The 22,740-nt window shown below is 44.4% G+C and overlaps 1 protein-coding gene across 5 annotated transcripts in view; it reads right to left on the bottom strand.

Moving 5' to 3' along the window:
- Window positions 1-8,889: 8,889 nt before the first annotated feature.
- LOC121549804 (ribosomal protein S6 kinase alpha-3) overlaps window positions 8,890-22,740 on the bottom strand; it is a 28,417-nt gene continuing 14,566 nt past the window's right edge. For 4 of the 5 annotated variants that reach the window (XM_041861697.2, XM_045210477.1, XM_041861698.2 and 1 more), the window contains 20 exons: window positions 16,685-16,801; window positions 16,277-16,358; window positions 15,053-15,133; window positions 14,884-14,963; window positions 14,537-14,643; window positions 14,400-14,437; window positions 14,128-14,270; window positions 13,934-14,004; window positions 12,996-13,084; window positions 12,816-12,880; window positions 12,620-12,722; window positions 12,387-12,499; window positions 11,591-11,716; window positions 11,376-11,465; window positions 11,073-11,231; window positions 10,770-10,931; window positions 10,593-10,669; window positions 10,383-10,500; window positions 10,144-10,284; window positions 8,890-10,035 (listed from right to left, as the gene is read on the bottom strand). In XM_041861697.2, the coding sequence (XP_041717631.1) occupies window positions 9,913-10,035; window positions 10,144-10,284; window positions 10,383-10,500; window positions 10,593-10,669; window positions 10,770-10,931; window positions 11,073-11,231; window positions 11,376-11,465; window positions 11,591-11,716; window positions 12,387-12,499; window positions 12,620-12,722; window positions 12,816-12,880; window positions 12,996-13,084; window positions 13,934-14,004; window positions 14,128-14,270; window positions 14,400-14,437; window positions 14,537-14,643; window positions 14,884-14,963; window positions 15,053-15,133; window positions 16,277-16,358; window positions 16,685-16,801 (2,085 nt within the window). In that variant the 3' untranslated portion in view covers window positions 8,890-9,912. The remainder of the gene's footprint in view (window positions 10,036-10,143; window positions 10,285-10,382; window positions 10,501-10,592; window positions 10,670-10,769; window positions 10,932-11,072; window positions 11,232-11,375; window positions 11,466-11,590; window positions 11,717-12,386; window positions 12,500-12,619; window positions 12,723-12,815; window positions 12,881-12,995; window positions 13,085-13,933; window positions 14,005-14,127; window positions 14,271-14,399; window positions 14,438-14,536; window positions 14,644-14,883; window positions 14,964-15,052; window positions 15,134-16,276; window positions 16,359-16,684; window positions 16,802-22,740) is intronic. The other variant, XM_041861696.2, reaches the window with a different exon arrangement.

The raw sequence follows: 22,740 nt of genomic DNA, 5'->3' as shown, positions 1-22,740 counted from the left end.
ATAAACATTGGAGACGAAATATAGCTTACATGTTGTCAACAATCTAAGCCAACCTAATCTGTTTTGCCCCATGGTGGTGCGCGCGTCGTTTTTGTTGCTAAACAACCAACCCGTCTATGGAAGACGTTAAGTAGACCGGAACTGACCATTTTCTTCAATGGTAAATGGCCTGAGTGAACTACACTATGTGACCAAAAGTATGTTGACACCTGCCTATCAAAAATCTCATTCCAAAATCAAGGGCATTAATATGGAGTTGGTCACCCCTTTGCCACTATAACAGCCTCCACTCTTCTGGGAAGGCTTTCCACTAGATGTTGGAACATTGCTGCGGGGACTTGCTTCCATTCAGCCACAAGCGCATTAGTGAGGTCGGGCACTGATGTTGGGCGATTAGGCCTGGCTCGCAGTCGCCGTTCCAATTCATCCCAAAGGTGTTCGATGGCGTTGAGGTCATGACTCTGTCCAGGCCAGTCAAGTTCTTCCACACCGATCTCAACAAACCATTTCTGTATGGACCTCGCTTTGTACATGGGGGCATTGTCATGCTGAAACAGGAAAGGGTCTTCACCAAACTGTTGCCACAAAGTTGGAAGCACAGAATCGTCTAGAATATCATTGTATGCTGTAGCAATAGGATTTCCCTTCACTGGAACTAAGGGGCCTAGCCCGAACCATGAAATACAGCCCCAGACCATTATTCCTCCTCCACCAAACTTTACAGTTGGCACTATGCATTTGGGCAGGTAGCCTTCTCCTGGCATCCGCCAAACCCAGATTTGTCCGTCGAACTGCCAGATGGTGAAGCGTGATTAATCACTTGTGTGCAGCTGCTCGGCCATGGAAACCCATTTCATGAACCTCCCGACGAACAGTTGTTGTGTTGACATTGCTTCCAGAGGCAGTTTGGAACTTGGTAGTGAGTGTTGCAACCGAGGACATGGTGGCAAAACCCTTGTTGGCAATCACAGAGGTCAAACGTTTCTTGTAGTTGGCCACCAGGTTTGCACACATCTCAGGAGGGATTTTGTCCCACTCCTCTTTGCAGATCTTCTCCAAGTCATTAAGGTTTCGAGGCTGACGTTTGGCAACTCGAACCTTCAGCTCCCTCCACAGATTTTCTATGGGATTAAGGTCTGGAGACTGGCTAGGCCACTCCAGGACCTTAATGTGCTTCTTCTTGAGCCACTCCTTTGTTGCCTTGGCCATGTGTTTTGGGTCATTATCATGCTGGAATACCCATCCACGACCCATTTTCAATGCCCTGGCTGAGGGAAGGAGGTTCTCACCCAAGATTTGACGGTACATGGCCCCGTCCATCGTCCCTTTTGCTGCGGTGAAGTTGTCCTGTCCCCTTAGCAGAAAAACACCCCTGAAGCATAATGTTTCCACCTCCATGTTTGATGGTGGGAATGGTGTTCTTGGGGTCATAGGCAGCATTCCTCCTCCTCCAAACATGGCGAGTTGAGTTGATGCCAAAGAGCTCCATTTTGGTCTCATCTGACTACAACACTTTCACTCATTCAGATGTTCATTGGCAAACTTCAGACGGGCAAGTATATGTGCTTTCTTGAGCAGGGGGATCTTGCAGGCACTGCAGGATTTCAGTCCTTCACGGCGTAGTGTGTTACCAATTGTTTTCTTAGTGACTATGGTCCCAGCTGCCTTGAGATCATTGACAAGATCCTCCCATGTAGTTCTGGGCTGATTCCTCACCGTTCTCATGATCATTGCAACTCCACGAGGTGAGATCTTGCATGGAGCCCCAGGCCGAGGGAGATTGATAGTTATTTTGTGTTTCTTCCATTTGCGAATAATCGCACCAACTGTTGTCACCTTCTCACCAAGCTGCTTGGCAATGGTCTTGTAGCCCATTCCAGCCTTGTGTAGGTCTACAATCTTGTCCCTGACATCCTTGGAGAGCTCTTTGGTCTTGGCCATGGTGGAGAGTTTGGAATCTGATTGATTGCTTCTGTGGACAGGTGTATTTTATACAGGTAACAAGCTGAGATTAGGAGCACTCCCTTTAAGAGTGTGCTCCTAATCTCAGCTCGTTACCTGTATAAAAGACACCTGGGAGCCAGAAATCTTTCTGATTGAGAGGGGGTCAAATACTTATTTCCCTCATTAAAATGCAAATCAATTTATAACATTTTTGAAATGCGTTTTTCTGGATTTTGTTGTTGTTATTCTGTCTCTCTCACTGTTCAAATAAACCTACCATTAAAATTATAGACTGATCATTTCTTTGTCAGTGGGCAAACGTACAAAATCAGCAGGGGATCAAATACTTTTTTCCCTCACTGTATAGTGTATCTTCATTTATAAACTGGGTGGTTCGAGCCCTTAATGCTGATTGGCTGATAGCCGTTGTATATCACGGGTATGACAAAATATGTATTTTTACTGCTGTAATTACGTTGGTAACCAGTTTTATAATGGCAATAAGGCACCTCTGGGGTTTGTGATATATGGCCAATATACCACGGCCAAGGGCTGTATCCAGGCACTCCGCGTTGCATCGTGCATAAGAACAGCCCTTAGCCGTGGTATATTGGCCATATACCACACCTCCTCCTGCCTTATTTCTTAATTTTCCACCATCTTTGCTGTAACCAAAGGTTATGTATTATATTGCTCAGCTCAGTTGCGACTCGAACTTTGCAGGTGTTTCTGATTAATAAATAATGCCATGCTAGTGGGTGGTACATTTCAAATAAAACCTAGCCCTGAAACAAAACCTAGGCTAAAAATTATTTACACATCATTTCATAGGAAAATACAAGGCATTGACATTAATTTTCACGAAGCGGGCAGTTCCAGTTTGTCACTTCAAGCCCATACATATATATATAATACTTTGACTAAAATGATGACTTATTGACTTAAATCGTTGTGCAACATCATGGGTAAGCTCTGGCCATCGTATTTCAGTTCGAAAAAGTGGCATTCTACTGATGTGGCCTTTTAAGGCATATATGCATTTTCCATCCTAAAAAGTTTGGAAGAAGCAAAGGCTTTGATTTCTGGTCAAACAGATGAAAAAGGGGTCTTAGGAAACATCTGCCAGAAAAAGTATTAAAAGGTATTAGAAATACATCAAAATACAATCATGTTGAAGTAAAGACCCCTGCAAACTAATGTCAACACTTATATTTAGTTTTGGCAAAATGTTGCCTTGTGTAAGTTTAAGAAACTTGTCCTTGTGCCTTGAAATTCCATTACCAAAAACTGTATCTTGAAGATATTTTCTAATTTCTCTCCCTCATAAGGAGGGAGGATAATGAAAGTTCACAGAAGTAACAAGTAAAGGTAGACCTATCAATTAGTTATAGTGTTTTTACTGAAATCAATTTAGTTTGATTTTTTTGTTTGATAGGAATTTTTAATTGATTAGAACTTGAAATCCGTTACCAAATCAGTAACGGAATTTCCGAAAAATCTGTAATGGAATTTCGGCAATTGAATTGGCTACAATGGGAAATCATAGTAGTCAGAAACCACAGTTGGGTTCACAAGTTTGGACAGTACAGTAAAGAAAAGTACACTAATGTACTGTACTCATATACTGTGCTGTACTTCATCTGTACAAACTTGTGAAACATAGACGTCTATGATTGGTTCAGATTTGGTCTGGTCCAGTCTTAATCCGGAGCAGATATTTTACAGGTTTTAGATATATAAAAAACAGAGCTTTTACTGAAATGATTTTACCAAACGTTGCATCTGCACAGTTCTTCCAGTAAAGGTGTTATGGTAAAAATTGGAATTGCCCTATAGTAAAGAAGATGGTGGCGCATTGCTCCAAACATTTGCCGGCAATTAAGTAGTTCATTTCTTTCACCTTTCCCACTCTACACCACCAACAAAACCATATTTTTTGTTCTTATGGTATTTTTTAGTTCTTATTCTTAATGGCTATCTAAAATTGTCTTCCAGGCCTAGCCTACAGTTTCTTAAACCAAGTGTAGCCCAAACACTATAACTTTAATTTAATCATTTTGCCTCTAAATTAAACACTTCTTGTTCATCTCACAGGTGTCCGCTGAGAGTGCAAAGGGGACTGGGATGTTGGAAGTAAAAACGACTGGCATCAAGGAGGAGCCGGTGGACAGGGAGTTGGACTCGCAGGTGAATCGCTCAAACAATTTGTTGGGTTCAATCAACAAGTCGTTTAGTTCAATCAAAGAGGAAAATGTTGGGGAGGATGAGACCATTGCAGGGAGCTATGACCAGATTAGAGTGGTGGAAATAGAAGACTCAAACACAGGAGAGAGGAAGGAAGAGGGAGGAGAGTATGGGATGGAATACTCACACTCTCACCCAGATGAAGGAGAGGAAGGAGGCTATGATGCCATGGTAACAGAGATTGACAGGGAAGAGAGGATGAAGGAAAGGAGCAGAATAAAAGAATGGATGATGGAGAAAATGAATGTGACGGAGCATGAGGTGGAGCTGTTTGTGATAGAAAACTCAAATCCGGAGGAGGAGGAATGGAGAGAATATGTGGTAGGGGAGGAGGAGGAGGAGGGATGGAGGATGGAGGAGGGGGGAGAGATGTGGGTGAAAAAGGGGAGACGGAAAAAGCTTCCGGGGCCGCAGTGGTGGAGATGGGAGCAAGAGAGGAAGAAAACAGAGGAAGATGAGTGGAAGATGATTGCAGAGAGGGCGAGGGAGGAAGAGAGGGAGAGACAGAAAGGTCAGACTGTGGAGGAAGAAGAGAAGAAGCGAAAGAAGAAGAGAGTGGCAGGGTTCCGCTGCCCACAATGCACCAACACCTTCCAGTCCCGAAGCGAGTTAATGGAGCACAAGACCGGCTGCTGCAATGGTGAAAAATACACCTGCCCAGTGCCACTCTGCCCCAAACACTACACAACCAAGAGGTCCCTGAGGACTCACATCCGCTTCCACCGTGTAAAGGATGACAAGAAGAAGAAGAAGGCCTTGGAAACTATCCAGAAAGCCCAGGGAGCCCAGGAGCAGAAGACGAAGGCCTATGATGCTTACTTGAAAGCCCGGGAAACCCGGGAGCAGCAGAAAAAGGCTTATGATGCTTACCTGACAGCCCAGGTGCAGCAGAATCAATACCAACCCAGCCATAAGAAGAAATTCTTCTGCCCACTCTGTAACATATACTACAGAAACCAGACCAGCCTGGACAAGCACTCTCGTTGTCACACCAGTGTCCACAAGTTGACATTCCGCTGCTCCTTCTGCTCCCTGGATATCCTGCGAAAGTACACGACGAAAAAGCACTACGACACGGAACACCCGGGCAGGGTCCCACACTGTGAGGAGTGTGGGAAAACCTTTAACTCCATCGACAGCTTCCTAAAACATCAGGTTAGACACTTGTCCGTGACTCCCTACTACTGTTATGAGTGTCGTATCTACCAGCTGACCCAGAGGGGCCTCACTGCCCACCTGAGAAACCACTCTCTCAGACGCAACCAGGAGCAGCTGGACCAGCAGTCTAGCAAACTCAACATACCTGACAAAACAATGAATCATAGTACAGCCCCTCTGAAAAAAAATAGCTCCCCTCTACACAACAACCCTGCCTCTCTACAAGATGATAACGTCCATCTACAAGACATTAAAGAAGAAGAACTTCTAACCATAGAATCTCAATCTAGTTCTGTGTTTTAACCCCTCCCCTTTGTCCGATAACCACACCCCTCCTCTGACATGGAAAACTGACCTGGGAACTTTATCAGTGAATATTTCTGTACATGAGAACACTGAGCCTGGGATCAAATCCTCTAACTAGAGAACATCTAGTACTTGGTTGTTACAGAAGATGAACTGTTTTATCGATACAGACCGAATGGGAGAAATTACCTCCAAGCTAACTGTTATTTAGAGGTAGTCTAGGTTGGTGACAACAGGATCCTTATTGGATATCCGAATGAAGCCCACTTGTGCAGTATTTGTACAGTATACTGTTTTTCGATTGTAACACCAGTGTTCCACTAGTGTATACACCCTTATGTAAACTAGGGAAATGGTGTTTCCATAGCTAGTGCTGACAGTAGTAGCATAATCAACAATCTCTGCATTATCAAAACAGTTGCTTTGTGAGAAGGTGTTAAAGTCCACAGTTAGCCATTGTTCTGTAAATGTCAGCTGAAAAGTACCAGTGGCCTGGCTTTGGCCCCAGGTGAGAGCAGGTCCGCCGGAGCCACCCCACGTAGATAGAAACAGAAAAGACTGAGCCATATGTACAGTATTTGTTCGTCACTGTTACCTTGAAGGCCATGTGTCTTTTAAAACATTGTAAGCCCTTTATAAGCCCCATAATATCCTACATTATATGCATCTTCTCTTCTATCCTTAATTTCTGTCATTCATATAGAGAGAATTCAGTTGAATCTTTTGTATTCTATACATTTAGATCTATAGTTGTCTTACACAACATTAACGGTAAGTAGCTTTACGTAAAATGTGATGGTCACATTTATAAAATGTAATTTAGTGCTTCTGAGTTAAACATTTATGTTGGTATAGAGTATATTATTAGACCATACCTGAGCCTATGAGGTTTAACCTCTTTTCGTTCTGGTTCTGCACTTTTCTCTTTATCAGCGTTTTGTTTATTTCCTACAATACTCCAGGGTTAGTAGTACAGCACTATGGGTAGGGTTTGTGGGTGCAACATACCCATAGAAATGTATTGTATAGAACAAATACTTTGTCAAACATATGGGTTGTCTGTCATGAGGTTTAGTGTCATCTCTATTACATTTCTATCTGCAACACTCTGAATGTTTCACCTCACTGAATACACCCCATCTAGTCCCGTGTAGCTCAGTTGGTAGAGCATGGCGCTTGCAACGCCAGGGTTGTGGGTTAGATTCCTACGGGGGACCAGTACGAAAATGTATGCACTCACTAACTGTAAGTCGCTCTGGATAAGAGCGTCTGCTAAATGACTAAAATGTAAAAAATGTAAATGTATACAGTAGGCACTCTCTGGTCCAATAGGAAGAAGAGAGAACTCTCTCTGGGCCAATAGAAAGCCAAGTGAACTTTCTCTGGCCAATAGAGATTAACGCGAATGCCACTGTAGCCCTGCCCAACAAGGAGCCTTTTGATGTCGACTGGTTCCATTACTGATGCTTTGTTCTCTACACTATTGACATGTTCTGTCTGAATAAAAAGCCTTTCTATGGTATTTACTGGTCAGTGAAAAACACACGCAGTCATATACTGAAGGTCTTTTTATTATGTTCAATACAAAGTCCTACTGTGACACCAAAGAGAGGAGACGGTAGCAGCAGGGGGGAAGGGAAGGACTCTATCTCCACAGGGACAGTGGAAAGAGAGTGGGACACAAAAGGCCGGTTTCCTGGACACAGATTGTGCCTATTCCTGGACAGATTATCCATTGAAATTGCTTTTAAGTCTAGGACTTGGCGCAATCTGTGTCCAGGAAACCGTCCCAAAGAGAGAAGCAATGCATCTCATCTACTCTCAAAACAACACCATACAAACGTCTCAAACACACAACCTTACAGCTAAGCACTGTTAACAGTCAATCAGAAACGGAAAGACTGTGTGTGTTACAACACATCCAGAAGAGATCGAATAGGTAGTTCACCACTGGTCCAGGATCAGATTATTCGCTCAATAATACCGCTACAAATCATTGATAGCTACAGTTTTCTTCATTCAATTAGACAGACAGCGCTTTAAAGGGATTGACAAGAAGTCAGCATGTGCCAGCGGGCCCAGACAGTAACATACTAACATAGTAACACAACTGTCATGTCATTCCAGACAGCAGGTTAAATTCATCATAAAATATCACGTCCGTTCTATTCACACATTTCTACATCCAAGGGCCTCTCCCACCCCCACCTGTGTGCTTACATGACTTAGTTAATGGACTTATAAAATGCATTGTATTTCATCTCCTAGAAACCTGAGTTGCTCTACTAGTACATTAGTGACAGTTCAGTGCCAGACTCAGACACTTCACAGCTTCATCCACACACATGCCTTCAAATGCTCCTCGGAACCGGGAAATACAGTGCCCTCCGTAATTACTGGGACAGTGAAGTATTTTTTTCTTCTTTTGGCTCTGTACTCAAAAAGTTTGCATTTGAAATCAAACAATGACTATGAGGTTTGAGGGTGTTTTCATTCAAATCGGGTTAACCGTTTAGAAATTACAGCACTCTTTGTACAAAGTCCCCCCATTTTAGGGGATAAAAAGTGTTGGGACAAATTGTATTAAAAGTGTATTAAAGTAGTCAAAGTTAAGTATTTGGTCCCATATTCATAGCACGCAATGACTACATCAAGCTTGTGACTCTACAAATTTGTTGGATGCATTTGTTGTTTGTTTTGGTTGCGTTTCAGATGATTTTGTGCCCAATAGAAATTAATGGTAAAGAATGTATTTTGTAATTTTTTTAGTCACTTTTATTGTAAATAAGAATAGAATATGTTTCTAAACACTTCTACATTAATGTGGATGCTACCCTGATTACGGATAATCCTGAATGAATCGTGAATAATGATGAGTGACAAAGTTACAGATGCACAAATATCATACCCCCAAGACATGCTAACCTCTCACCATTACAATAACGGGAGGTTAGCATGATATATGCGTCTAACTTTCTCATTCAGAATTATCCATAATCATGGTAGCATCCACATTAATCCGCATTCTATTCTTATTTACAATAAAAGTGACTCCAAAATGACAATACATTATTTACCATTTCTATTGGGAACCAAATAATCTGAAACACAACCAAAACAAACAGCAAATGCAAACAGCAAACACATTTGTAGAGTCACAAGCTCTAGGCGTGCTATGAATATGGGACCAAATACTTCACTTTTAACTACTTTAATAATACACACATAAGTGAATTTGTCCCAATACTTTTGGTCCCCTAAAATGGGGGGACTGTGTACAAAGAGTGCTGTAATTTCTAAACGATTCATATGATATGGATGAACATACTCTCAAATTAAAGCTGACAGTCTGCACTTTAACCTCAGTCATTTTTTAAATCCAAACTTATTGAGTATAGAGCCAATAGAATAAAAAAATGCTTCAGTGTCCCAATAATTACAGAGGGCACTGTATAAGGCAGCAACATGCACACTGGGCAATCCACAGACTCGCTGCCCAGCTAACCCCCGCTTAACACTGGTCCAGAATAAGGTTTACCTTAGTGTCTGTAGAGCTGAGTTGGTGTGGACAGAGTAGGCTGTCCACTGAGCCATGATTGGACCTCATTCCCGTCACTCTGATTGGATGTTGTGGCTGACTGGGAGGAGCTTGTCTCAATATAGGGGGCGGGGTCAGTGGAACTATATTTGCTCTCACTCTGATTACATCACTAGTTTTGTCCCTGTCTGATGACTCGGTCACTAAAGAGGCTACTTAAGGTTTACACACAGAGCTACAGTTATACAGTTCATCATAAATTGGGTCTTAAATGCATATGCAGGTATCTCTTAAATGTTCCCAGAGGTACATACATACATACATACATACATACATACATACATACATACATACATACATACATACATATATATATATACAGCACATTCATGTTCCTGACACGTGTCTCTTGAGTATCTAGAGGCAACGCTGATTGTACAAAGCAAAGACTGGAGAGACGATACAATGTTAGAGTGGTCACCACTAGCCCTGGTCCAACAGAGCTACAGGCTGTAGTTCCAGCCCTAACAGGTTCTAAAGCCTGCATACTCTGTATCTCTCCAGCACCAGGGGTGGACACCACTGGGTTAGTTCATAACAGAGCAGGGTCAGGGGGGTCCCAAGTGCATCAGAGTTCTGTCCAGGTCACCTGAGGGACCAGGTCTGCCCGTCTGTGAGCAGAGCTCCGGCAAGGTTATATGTCTGAGGTGAAAGGTTAAAGGTCAGAGGGCAGTGGATGTGAGTTTCTTCACCCCCCTCCGTTGGGCCAGAGTAGAACATCCCACAGGGTCCAGGACAGGTGGGACGTTCCTGTTGAGGGCAGAGTAGGTGGCTGCCATGGCGCCCTGCACAAATCAAATCAAACTTTATTTGAAGTCATTAAGATATTGCAATACACATCCCTGTATATGAAAAATACAGTAAAATATAGTGAGACATAGTGTGTGTGTTACCTTGACCAGGTGTGGAGCGTCCTGTCTGGTGAGTGTGAATTTGGGCAGCTGGTTGCGTTGTGTTACCCAGGGATGACGCAACACCTGGCCAGCTGTCAAACGCTGGTGGGGGTCCACGTGTAACATCTTAGACACCAGTTCCTACAGGTCAGAAGTCAAAAACATTACAACATTATCACCCATTGAATATCGTGTTTGAATGTCGGTAACATTCCCTTGGCTTCGGTGTGTGTGTGTACCTTGGCCTCGGCTGAGACAGAGTTCCAGTATCCTCCGGTCAGAGAGAACTTCCCGCTACCGATCCGAGCCAGGATCTCCTCTGGAGTGTCCTCTAGACCATTGGCAAATGGAGTGAACCTGGAGAGGAAAGGAGAGGAGAGAGAATGGTAAACAATTGCGAATACACAAATAACCATATTCACACAGATAAAACACACACACAGCCTTACCCTGTCAGCATGGTGTAGAGTAGGACTCCTAGACTCCATATGTCACAGGCAGCATCATAACCCTGCTTCTTCAACACCTAGAAAACACATACTGTATGATTAGTGGATGAGAGGGTACACACACATAGAGAACATCTGAGGTTGAAAGAGAGAGAGAGAGTGTGGCATGGTACGTACCTCTGGAGCTACAAAGTTAGCGGTGTAGCATGGTGTCATCAGCAGGCCGTTCTCAGCTCTCAGCTGCTTGGCGAAACCAAAGTCACAGATCCTGATGGACTCAGCGTTCCCACTCTCATCCACATACAGGATATTACTGGGCTTCAGGTCCCTGTGCACCACCTGGAAAACGATCAACCGATCAGTCAATCACACCCACATCGACACATTGAAAGATAACTATGTATGCTGTAAAAATAAAGTATTGAGGCTCAGAAATGTATCAAAGTCCTTGAACGACACACACACATGAAACACACTCACCCCCTGTACGTGTAGGTATTCAACAGTCTTGGTGATGGTGTATAGGACAGCGCTAGCCTCCCTCTCTGAGAAGAACTTCTGCCTCAGTATCTTATCCAGCAGCTCTCCTCCCTTCATCAGCTCTGTGACCAGATACACTGTCCTGCCGTCATCAAACACCTACAGCAGAGACAACAGGGTTATAGCTGTACCTGTGTGTGTGTGTATGTATATGTGTGTGTGTGTGTGTGTGTGTGTATGTATAGTGTGTGTGTGTGTGTGTGTGTGTATGTATATGTGTGTGTGTGTGTGTGTGAAACTCACGTCCTTCAGTGTGATGATGTTGGGATGTTGTCCGTATCTCAGTAGAATCTCCACCTCCTCCGTTGGATCTCTCTTGGCCTTACTGATGATCTGGATGGAACACACACAATGTGTTGGAGTTGAAACCAAGACCAACTTATGTATGTATGGGTCTGAATACTAATGCTCAATGGGCAATATCAATGCTTTCTGCGGTGTGTGTGTGTGTGTCTCACCTTGACTGCGTACTCCATGCCAGTGGTCTTGTGTATACAGCGTTTGCAGACGGAGTATGATCCCACTCCTATATCCTCCTTCACTTCATACGCTTCAGAAAACTGGGACACATTTCTGTGCAGCTGCTACGTAAACATGAGCGACACAGATGTGAAACTACACATAACAAGACTGTGTGTGTGTGTGTGTGTGTGTGTATTCGTGTGTCTGTTTGTAAGAGCTCTGCTACCCGACCTGAGCCCTGTTTTTAAAAAATCAATAACTAGGATACGGGTCAGGCTTGGATATCATTTTCAAGAATGATTAAATTGATCACCAACATTTTGAAGCTGAGCGATTTGCTCCCTCCTGCTCTGCTGCTCAGTGTCTCTGCAGTCATAACTTATGATCATAAAATGGTGTCGCAAATTGCTTCAACCTCATAAAATACAAGATCAACCTCGGAAAATATAAGACAAGAACATTGTCTGAGTCGACAGGAGATATTATTTCACAGAAAATAATTATATTCTGTGAGTTTTGTCAGAATTTAGAGTAGCCAAGCGGAGCCGTTGCTATCGATACTCACACGCAGAGAGCGCATGGAGCAGCGCAAGTAGAGAGCGGGGGACAGACAAAGATGAGCAGCTAACGGACAAAGTTATTTCTGATTTCGGGTTCGGGCAGGGACGGGCCTTAAATTTGGCAGAAGCAATCTGGCAAGGGCAGGGTAAGGCCTGAATGTCGCGGGCATGGGTAGGGCTTACATTTCATGCTTGTGCAGGGCTCTAGGTGTGTGTGTGTGTGTGTGTGTACCTGTACTATAGCAGTCTGTAGTGGTTGTGCCTCTTCCTCTGTTGTTATGGCTACGAAGCTGAATCCTCGGAACAGCTGGTGGGCGTTGGCACTGGGTGGAACCCCTGGGGAATCTACACACACACACACACAGAAGACAAGCAAGTGGTTGAACTTCAACTGATGAATGAGTAATTGACAGATGGATGGATGGAGAGAAGAATGTGTGTGCATGCGTAAGCATGTGTGTGTACCTTTGGGTGTTTTAGCGGTGAACTCTGGGTCGAAATAGAAGGTGTCGTCAGGTCGTCCCGTAGCAGGTTTGAAGGGAGGGCAGAGCTCTCTAAGGAACAGTTTCTACAAACAGAGATAGAGGACACATTAAATAGTCTATACTGACACTACAGCGTCTGAAACGCAGTGAGAAGAGACATCACATCACACACTCACGTTCCAGTCTATGGTGCAGTAGAAGTGGTGTCTCTTGATCTCTTCCACTCCGTCTGGGCCGGCTCCTACAGAGAACAGAACAAGAAGTTACACTTCAGCACAGATCTAGGATCATATTAACTCCTTACCTTAACCATTAGGGGGAAAGCTTAACCCTGCCCTAAGATCAGATTGTGTTACCTAGCCTGTTAGTAGGGTTGCGTTTGAAAAGGTTCCTCAGGAGACTCTGGGCTTCGGAACTCAGAAACTGTGGCATCCCCAACTTAGCCCTGAGGAGAGGGACAGAGAGAGAGAGAGGGAGGTAAAGAAAGACAGGTAGGAATGCAGAAGAGGAGAAGGCAGTGATAGAGGGGAAAATAGAGAACATTAGAGTGTGGATATTGACACAGTCATCATATATCAACCTGTATTCAATCTGATTGAATGCTGAAGTCCATTCACAGTAATACACACAGGAAACTAACTCAGCGTTTTACAGAAACGATCTCAGCAGCCGAGAGAGACAAACATTCTCAGCATTTTCCACTGAGAGAGCGATACATGATTCTCTGTGTTCAAATATCTCTCACCCATTCCATCTCTCTCCCTTTTCTGCACCCTTCCATCTCTCTCCTCCTCCACCCTCCCTCTCTCTTACTCTACTTATCTCTCTCCCCCTTTCCGTCATAAACGTCAAACATTCCACTTAGCTAGCTCCATTATCTGCTTTTATCACTCTTCTAGTCTGTCCATCCATCCTGCCCTCCTGCTGAGCGCTACAAATACCTCCTCTAATATTAATCCCCCACTCTTTTCCCCTGGGCTGCCTCAGCATTTCAACCTGTGGTCCACGGACCGTCTGCAATTAAAAAATAAATATTTGTTTTCTTCCAAAAATAACAACAATTGGGATTGTTAACGGTATTATAAGCAATTTTACATTACTTTTTTTCTAATGTTAATAATAGGCCTTTAATCTGTTACATTAATTGATAACATTGGTGGTCCTCGAGCTTTTGACAGTGATTTGGTGGTCCCCGGAACAGAAAAGGTTGGGAACCGCTGGCACAGAACACACACACACACTACTCCAGTGAGATAATAATGGTCAAATGGTCAACCTTGTCAAAGAGACTCACTTAAGGATCATGGTCATGGTCTCCTTGCGGTCTTTCCCCTGGAATGGTAGCGTTCCGGTCAGCATCTCAAACTGGGATAGAAGGAAGATATATATTTTTTTATCACACAAACAACCTAACTACAACCTGTAACACAACACAAATAAGGAACTGGTAAATAAACCATATAAGGTTTGTGGCCCCGCCCCTCTCACCATTAGCACGCCGTAGGACCACCAATCAGCGCTGGTGGTGTGGCCTCTCCTGTTGACCACCTCCGGAGCCATGTACTCCACCGTCCCGCAGAACGAATAGGCCTTGTTCTCATGGTCTATAGACTCCTTACTGAGTCCGAAGTCTATGCGCACACACACAAACACACAGAGAGAGCAGTAAGCCTTGTTCTCATGACTCCTTACTGTCTGCAGTGAGAATACACACATGATCCATACAGTACACACACACACACAGGTCTGATATTGCCCACCTGTCAGCTTGATGTGTCCCTCCTCGTCTAGCAGAATGCTGAAAGGACACAAATTGATCTTTAGACAAAGATACTAAACAACACACACAATCTGAGTGTGTATGTGTGTTTGTGTGTGTGTACATGTGTGTATGTACTTCTCTGGTTTGAGGTCTCTGTAGATGATGCCCAGGCTGTGGAGGTGGTCCAGGGCCAGAGCCAACTCTGCCAGGTAGAACTTCACATCCTCCTCTGTGAACATCACCTACACAGGAGAGAGGAGGGTGAGACACACACACACACACACACACACCTCTAGACACAGACACACAGAGGCAGGTGAAACACACACACACATAAACACACACACACCTACACACAGAGGAGGGTGAGACACACACACACACACACACACACCTCTAGACACAGAGAGGAGGGTGAGACACACACACACACACACACCTCTAGACACAGAGAGGAGGGTGAGACACACACACGCCTTCACCTCTTTAGACAGTCGTGTGAAGAGGTCTCCTCCTCGTAGGAAGTCCAGGATGAGGTAGAGTTTCCCTTCTGTTTGGAATGCTGAGGAGAGACATCTGATTGGTTACCAGAGGACTTATGTTGTGATTGGCTACCTCACTGTAGTACTAAGCTGTGATTGGCTAACTCACCATAGTGCAGTTTAACGATGAAGGGATGGTTGACCTCCACCAGAATGTCTCGCTCCATCTTAGTCCTCACCCTGTCACGCACTGCAACACACACACACACACAAACTAATTAAACATACATACAGAGCATACGTCCTTCTAGGAACAAACAACTCACCTCATCTCTTTCCCCTCTACCTATCCCTCTCCCTCTCTTTCCCTCGATCTATCCCTCCCTCTCTATCTCCCTCTTGGCATGGAAGTCATTTGTCCAGATGGATGAGTAATTGAATAAAGGAGGGAAATGAAAAAACAGAACAAGAAAAGAGGAGGAAGAGGAATGGAGAGAGAGAGAGAGAAGAATCCCTCCACTGTAAGTGACTATGTGGTGTGTGTACGGTCTGTAGCCAACAGATGGTGATGGTGTTCTCTCTGAGATAAAGCAGTCCTCTCACACACAGGGCTTTCACGTTTCAAGATGACGGGCCATTGTATTTCAATAGAGGGGGAGACCCAGGCCTAGAGGTTCATGGGGGTTTGTGATGATTACCTAAACTTTTGGGGAGGCGCTGCTAACCTCAAACTTCAAATGAAATGTGGAACTTTTCACCACTCCAACGTCCAACCCTTCGGTGAAGCCCTGACAGTACGTCACACTGACATGATTCCAGAAGAGCAGAGTTGACTTTCTCTGCTCTGAAAACACCTCTCCTCTACCTCCCCTCTCTCTGTCCAACTCACCCCCCTTCTCCATCTTTCTTTCTCTCCCCCTTTCTGTCACTCTACCTCCCCTCTCTCTGTCCAACTCACCCCCCCTTCTCCATCTTTCTTTCTCTCCCCCTCTCTGTCACTCTACCTCCCCTCTCTCTGTCCAACTCACCCCCCCTTCTCCATCTTTCTTTCTCTCCCCCTCTCTGTCACTCTACCTCCCCTCTCTCTGTCCAACTCACCCCCCTTCTCCATCTTTCTTTCTCTCCCCCTCTCTGTCACTCTACCTCCCCTCTCTCTGTCCAACGCACCCCCCCTTCTCCATCTTTCTTTCTCTCCCCCTCTCTGTCACTCTACCCCCCCTCCCGCCATACAACTCTCTCTCCCTCCCTTCTCTCCATTTACGTCTACCTCCCTCCCCTCCCTCCATCTACCTCTCCATCCCTCATTTATTTATCTTTCTCTCCCGCCTCTCTCTCTACCTCCCTCTCTCTCTACCTCCCTCTCTCTCTACCTCCCTCTCTCTCCATCCCCTACCTTTCAGTGTGGCTTTCTTCAGAACCTTCATGGCGTAGAGCTGTCCTGTATCTGGACCTGTAGTCTTCTTGACCAGGAACACCTGCACGCACGCACGCACGCACACACACACACACACAGATAGAAGAAAACATTTATTCTACAGTGTTTTTGTGTGCATGGCAATCAGCACTGGGGAAAAAAGGTAAAAGATGAATGACACATGAACACACACACACAGACACACACATAATCGTTAAATTCATAAAGATGACAAGGTGTGAAGGGCCCTTACCATGTGGTTGCTATAGCAATGCTCTGTCATTAGGATAACTAATCGAGACATCAGTGGAAGATGATAATCAAACGCTGACGACACACAGACACACACACACACACAGGCAGACACACACAGGCAGACACACACACCTTTCCGAAGGAGCCTTGTCCTAGGACCTTGAGGAGCTCGAACTGTCGAGGGTCACCCTTCTCTGACCCCTCCTTGGTATGGTTGGTGATGTTGATCTCATTGACACTCTCCTCCTCCTGTTGGATAGATACACACACATACTGTATGTTATACACACACAATACACTCCAAATTAAACTTAGACACACAGTAAACCAACGATGGACAGCTAACCCAGCAGTTGCCATGGTGCCACCCCCAATCCTCCTGCTACCTCCCAGTGACTAATGACTTCTCACTGTGTGTGTGTGCGTGTGCGTGTGCGTGTGCGTGTATCTTTCACTGTCTCTCCTCTCCCTCCCCATCACTCATTCTAGCGCCCCTTCACCTCTCTCAGGGTTTTGCCCTGTCCTTCTCTCCACCTCTCCCTGAAAGCCAGAGAGAGAGAGAGAGAGAGAGAGAGAGAGAGAGAGAGAGAGAGAGAGAGAGAGAGAGAGAGAGAGAGAGAGAGAGAGAGAGAGAGAGAGAGAGAGAGAGAGAGAGAGAGAGAGAGAGAGAGAGAGAGAGAGAGAGAGAGAGAGAGAGAGAGAGAGAGAGAGAGAGAGAGAGAGAGAGAGAGAGAGAGAGAGAGAGAGAGAGAGAGAGAAACAGTAGGAAAGAGATGTGATATCACTCTCCACCTATCCCTCCGCACACCCCCCCCAACTCCACTTCACCCCCTCCTGTTTCACAGCTCATGTCATCAAAGCCCAAGTAGGGAATTTCACACCTCTGTATGCAAATGTGTACACATCTCCAGACCTCACTAACAGGATGAAGCTCTTATACGGCCAAAAAACACTCATATGAGCATACAGTACCAGTCAAAAGTTTGGACACACCTACTCATTCAAGGTTTTTCTTTATTTTGACTATTTTCTACATTGTAGAATAATAGTGAAGACATCAAAGCTATGAAATAACACATATGGAATCATGTAGTAACCAAAAAAGTGTTAAACAAATCAAAATATATTTTATATTTGAGATTCTTCAAATAGCCACCCTTTGCCTTGATGACAGCTTTGCACACTCTTGGCATTCTCTCAACCAGATTCATGAGGTAGTCACCTCGAATGCATTTCAATTAACAGGTGTACCTTCTTAAAAGTTAATTTGTGGAATTTATTTCCTTCTTAATGCGTTTGAGCCAATCAGTTGTGTTGTGACAAGGTAGGGGGGTATACAGAAGATAGCCCTATTTGGTAAAAGACCAAGTCCATATTATGGCAAGAACAGCTCAAAAAAGCTAAGAGAAATGACAGTCCATCATTACTTTAAGACATGAAGGTCAGTCAACACGGAAAATGTCAAGAACTTTGAAAGTTTCTTCAAGTGCAGTCGCAAAAACCATCAAGCGCTATGATGAAACTGGCTCTCATGAGGACCACCACAGGAATAGAAGACCCAGAGTTACCTCTGCTGCAGAGGATAAGTTCATTAGAGTTAGTAGCCTCAGACATTGCAGCCCAAATAAATGCTTCACAGAGTTCAAGTAACATGGTCAAATTGCTGCAAAGAAACCACTACTAAAGGACACCAATAAGAAGAAGAGACCTGCTTGGGGCAAGAAACACGAGAAATGGATATTAGAGAAGTGGAAATTTGTCCTTTGGTCTAGAGTCCAAATTGGAGATTTCTGGTTCCAACCACCGTGTCTTTGTAAGACGCGGTGTGGGTGAACGGATGATCTCCGCATGTGTATTTCCCACCGTAAAGCATGGAGGAGGAGGTGTTATGGTGTGGGGGTGCTTTGCTGTTGACACTGTCTGTGATTTATTTAGAGTTCAAGGCACACTTAACCAGCATGACTACCACAGCATTCTACAGCGATACGCCATCCCATCTGGTTTGGGATTAGTGGGACTATCATTTGTTTTTCAACAGGACAATGACCCAACACACTTCCAGGCTGAGTAAGGGCTATTTTACCAAGAAGGAGAGTGATGGAGTGCTGCATCAGATGACCTGGCCTCCACAATCCCCTGACCTCAACCCAATTGAGTTGGTTTGGGATGAGTTGGACCGCAGAGTGAAGGAAAAGCAGCCAACAAGTGCTCAGCATATGTGGGAACTCCTTCAAGACTGTTGGAAAAGCATTCCAGGTGAAGCTGGTTGAGAGAATGCCAAGAGTGTGCAAAGCTGTCATCAAGGGTGGCTATTTGAAGAATCTCAAATATATTTTGATTTGTTTAACACTTTTATGTTTACTACATGATTCCATATGTGTTATTTCATAGTTTTGATGTCTTGACTATTATTCTACAATGTACAAAATACTACAAATAAAGAAAAACCCTGGAATGAGTAGGTGTGTCCAGACTTTTGACTGGTAGTGTATATAACATTCATATGAACATTTTCAACATACGTTATGTACATTATAGCATACACTGAGTGTACAATACATTAAGAACATCTTCCTAATATTGAGTTGCACCGCCTTTTGCCCTCAGAACAGCCTCAATTCGTCGGGGCATGGACTCTACAAAGTGTCGAAAGCCCTCACCCTCTGAATAGCGCAGATACCCAATCTATGTCTCAATTGTCTCAAGGCTTAAAAATCTTCTTTAACCTGTCTCCTCCCCTTCATCTACACTGATTGAAGTGGATTTAACAAGTGACATCAATATGGGATCATAGATTTCACCTGGTCAATCTATGCCATGGAAAGAGCAGGTGTTCCTAATGTTTTATATAGTATGTACATTATATTACCCTTATGGACTTCTGTATTGACCTTGTCATATACTGAACATAGATATATATCATGCTAGTGTAGCTATGTTTATGTTATGAGTATCAGTGCCGCCTGGATCTGTAGTAGGGGGAGTTTCAGTTGGACACACGGAGATCTGGACACACACTATGTTGAGATATTTCCGTCTGTTTGAAGTGTGCGTGTGTGTGTTTGTGTTTGTGTGTGTGTGTGTGTGTGTGTGTGTGTGTGTGTGTGTGAGTGTGTGTGAATCACACCGCAGATGGAGGATCAGAGAGAGGCGACAGGATGCTCATGTAGCACCTCTTAATCACAGGATTAAAAAATGTACCGCTATAATCAAATCAAATTGTATTTGTCACGCGCACCGAAAACAACAGGTGTAGACTTTACCGTGAAATGCTTACTTACCAGCCTTTTCCCAACAATGCAGAGTTAAAAACAAAGAAACATTTACTAAATAAAAAAAGGAAATAGTAACACAATAAAATAACAATAACGAGACTATATACAAGGAGTACTGGTACCGAGTCAATGTGCAGGGGTTAGAGGTAGTTGAGGTAATATATACATGTAGGTAGGGGTAAAAAGTGACTTGGCAATCAGAATAGATAACAAACAGAGTAGCAGCAGCGTATGTGAAGAGTGTGAAAGTGTGTCAACAGTACAGTGGGGAAAAAAAGTATTTAGTCAGCCACCAATTGTGCAAGTTCTCCCACTTAAAAAGATGCAATATTTCTGGCTCTCACAGACCTGTAACTTATTCTTTAAGAGGCTCCTCTGTCCTCCACTCGTTAACTGTATTAATGGCACCTGTTTGAACTTGTTATCAGTATAAAAGACACCTGTCCACAACCTCAAACAGTCACACTCCAAACTCCACTATGGCCAAGACCAAAGAGCTGTCAAAGGACACCAGAAACAAAATTGTAGACATGCACCAGGCTGGGAAGACTGAATCTGCAATAGGTAAGCAGCTTGGTTTGAAGAAATCAACTGTGGGAGCAATTATTAGGAAATGGAAGACATACAAGACCACTGATAATCTCCCTCGATCTGGGGCTCCACGCAAGAACTCACCCCGTGGGGTCAAAATGATCACAAGAACCACAAAAATCCCAGAACCACACGGGGGGACCTAGTGAATGACCTGCAGAGAGCTGGGACCAAAGTAACAAAAGCCTATCATCAGTAACACACTACGCCACCAGGGACTCAAATCCTGCAGTGCCAGACGTGTCCCCCTGCTTAAGCCAGTACATGTCATTTGTGCATTTGGATGATCCAGAAGAGGATTGGGAGAATGTCATATGCTGAGATGAAACCAAAATATTACTTTTTGGTAAAAACTCAACTCGTCGTGTTTGGAAGACAAAGAATGCTGAGTTGCATCCAAAGAACACCATACCTACTGTGAAGCATGGGGGTGGAAACATCATGCTTTGGGGCTGTTTTTCTGCAAAGGGACCAGGACGACTGATCCGTGTAAAGGAAAGAATGAATGGGGCCATGTATCGTGAGATTTTGAGTGAAAACCTCCTTCCATCAGCAAGGGCATTGAAAGATGAAACGTGGCTGGGTCTTTCAGCATGACAATGATCCCAAACACACCGCCCGGGCAACGAAGGAGTGGCTTCGTAAGAAGAATTTCAAGGTCCTGGAGTGGCCTAGCCAGTCTCCAGATCTCAACCCCATAGAAAATCTTTGGAGGGAGTTGAAAGTCCGTGTTGCCCAGCGACAGCCCCAAAACATCACTGCTCTAGAGGAGATCTGCATGGAGGAATGGGCCAAAATACTAGCAACAGTGTGTGAAAACCTTGTGAAGACTTACAGAAAACGTTTGACCTGTGTCATTGCCAACAAAGGGTATATAACAAAGTATTGAGAAACTTTTGTAATTGACCAAATACTTATTTTCCACCATAATTAGCAAATAAATTCATAAAAAATCCTACAATATGATTTTCTAGATTTTATTTACTCATTTTGTCTGTCATAGTTGACGTGTACCTATGATGAAAATTACAGGCCTCTCTCATCTTTTTAAGTGGGAGAACTTGCACAATTGGTGGCTGACTAAATACTTTTTTCCCCCACTGTATGTAGTGTTTTTACATTTTTGTATTTTTATATTTTTTTTACCCTTATTTTACACGTAAGTTGACTGAGAACATATTCTCATTTACAGCAAGGACCTGGGGAATAGTTACAGGGTAGAGGAGGGAGGATGAATGAGCCACTTGGAAGCTGGGGATGATTAGGTGACCATGATGGTATGAGGGCCAGATTGAGAATTTAGCCAGGACACCGGGGTTAACACCCCTACTCTTACGATAAATGCCATGGGATCTTTAGTGACCACAGAGAGTCAGGACACCCGTTTAACGTCCCATCCGAAAGATGGCACCCTACACATGGCAATGTCCCCAATCACTGCCCTGGGGACCAGAGGAAAGAGTGCCTCCTACTGGCCCTCCAACACCACTTCCAGCAGCATCTGGTCTCCCATCCAGGGACCGACCAGGACCAACCCTGCTTAGCTTCAGTGTGTGTGAGAGTGTGTGGGTAGAGTTCAGTGAGTGCATAGAGCCAGTGCAAGAGAGTCAGCGCAACAACAAAAAAGGGGGTTAATGCAAATAGTCCAGGTAGCCACTTGAATAACTGTTCAGCAGTCTTATGGCTTGGGGGTAGAATCTGTTCAGGAGCCTTTTGGTCCCAGACTTGGCAATCCGGTACCGCTTGCTGTGCGGTAGCAGAGAGAACAGTCTATGACTTGGGTGGCTGGAGTCTTTGACAACTTTTAGGGCCTTTCGCTGGCACCGCCTGGTATAGTGGTCCTGGATGGCAGGGCGCTCGGCCCCAGAGATTTACTGGGCAGTACGCACTATCCTTTGTAGTGCCTTACAGTCTGATACCAAGCAGTTGCCATTCCAAGTGGTGATGCAGCCAGTCAAGATGCTCCAATGGTGCAGCTGTAGAACGTTTTGAGGATCTGAGGGCCCATGCCAAATCTTTTCAGCCTCCTGAGGGGGAAGAGGCGTTGGCCTTGCCCTCTTCACGACTATGTTGGTGTGTTTAGACCATGATAGGTCCTTAGTGATGTGGACACAGAGGAACTTGAAGCTCACGACCCACTCCACTACAGCCCCATCGATGTGAATGGGGGCGTGCTCGGCCCTCTGCTTCCTATAGTCCACGATGAGCTCCTTTGTCTTGCTGACATTGAGGGAGAGGTTGTTGTCCTGGCATCACACTGCCAGGTCTCTGACCTCCTCCCTATAGGCTTTGTATGCGTCTCTGTGTGGGAGTAACGGTGAT

The sequence above is a fragment of the Coregonus clupeaformis genome, chromosome 34, assembly GCF_020615455.1.
Source record: "Coregonus clupeaformis isolate EN_2021a chromosome 34, ASM2061545v1, whole genome shotgun sequence".
NCBI classification, from domain to species: domain Eukaryota; kingdom Metazoa; phylum Chordata; class Actinopteri; order Salmoniformes; family Salmonidae; genus Coregonus; species Coregonus clupeaformis.
Note: the sequence above shows the minus strand (reverse complement) of the source record. Positions and strands in the feature narration are given on the sequence as shown.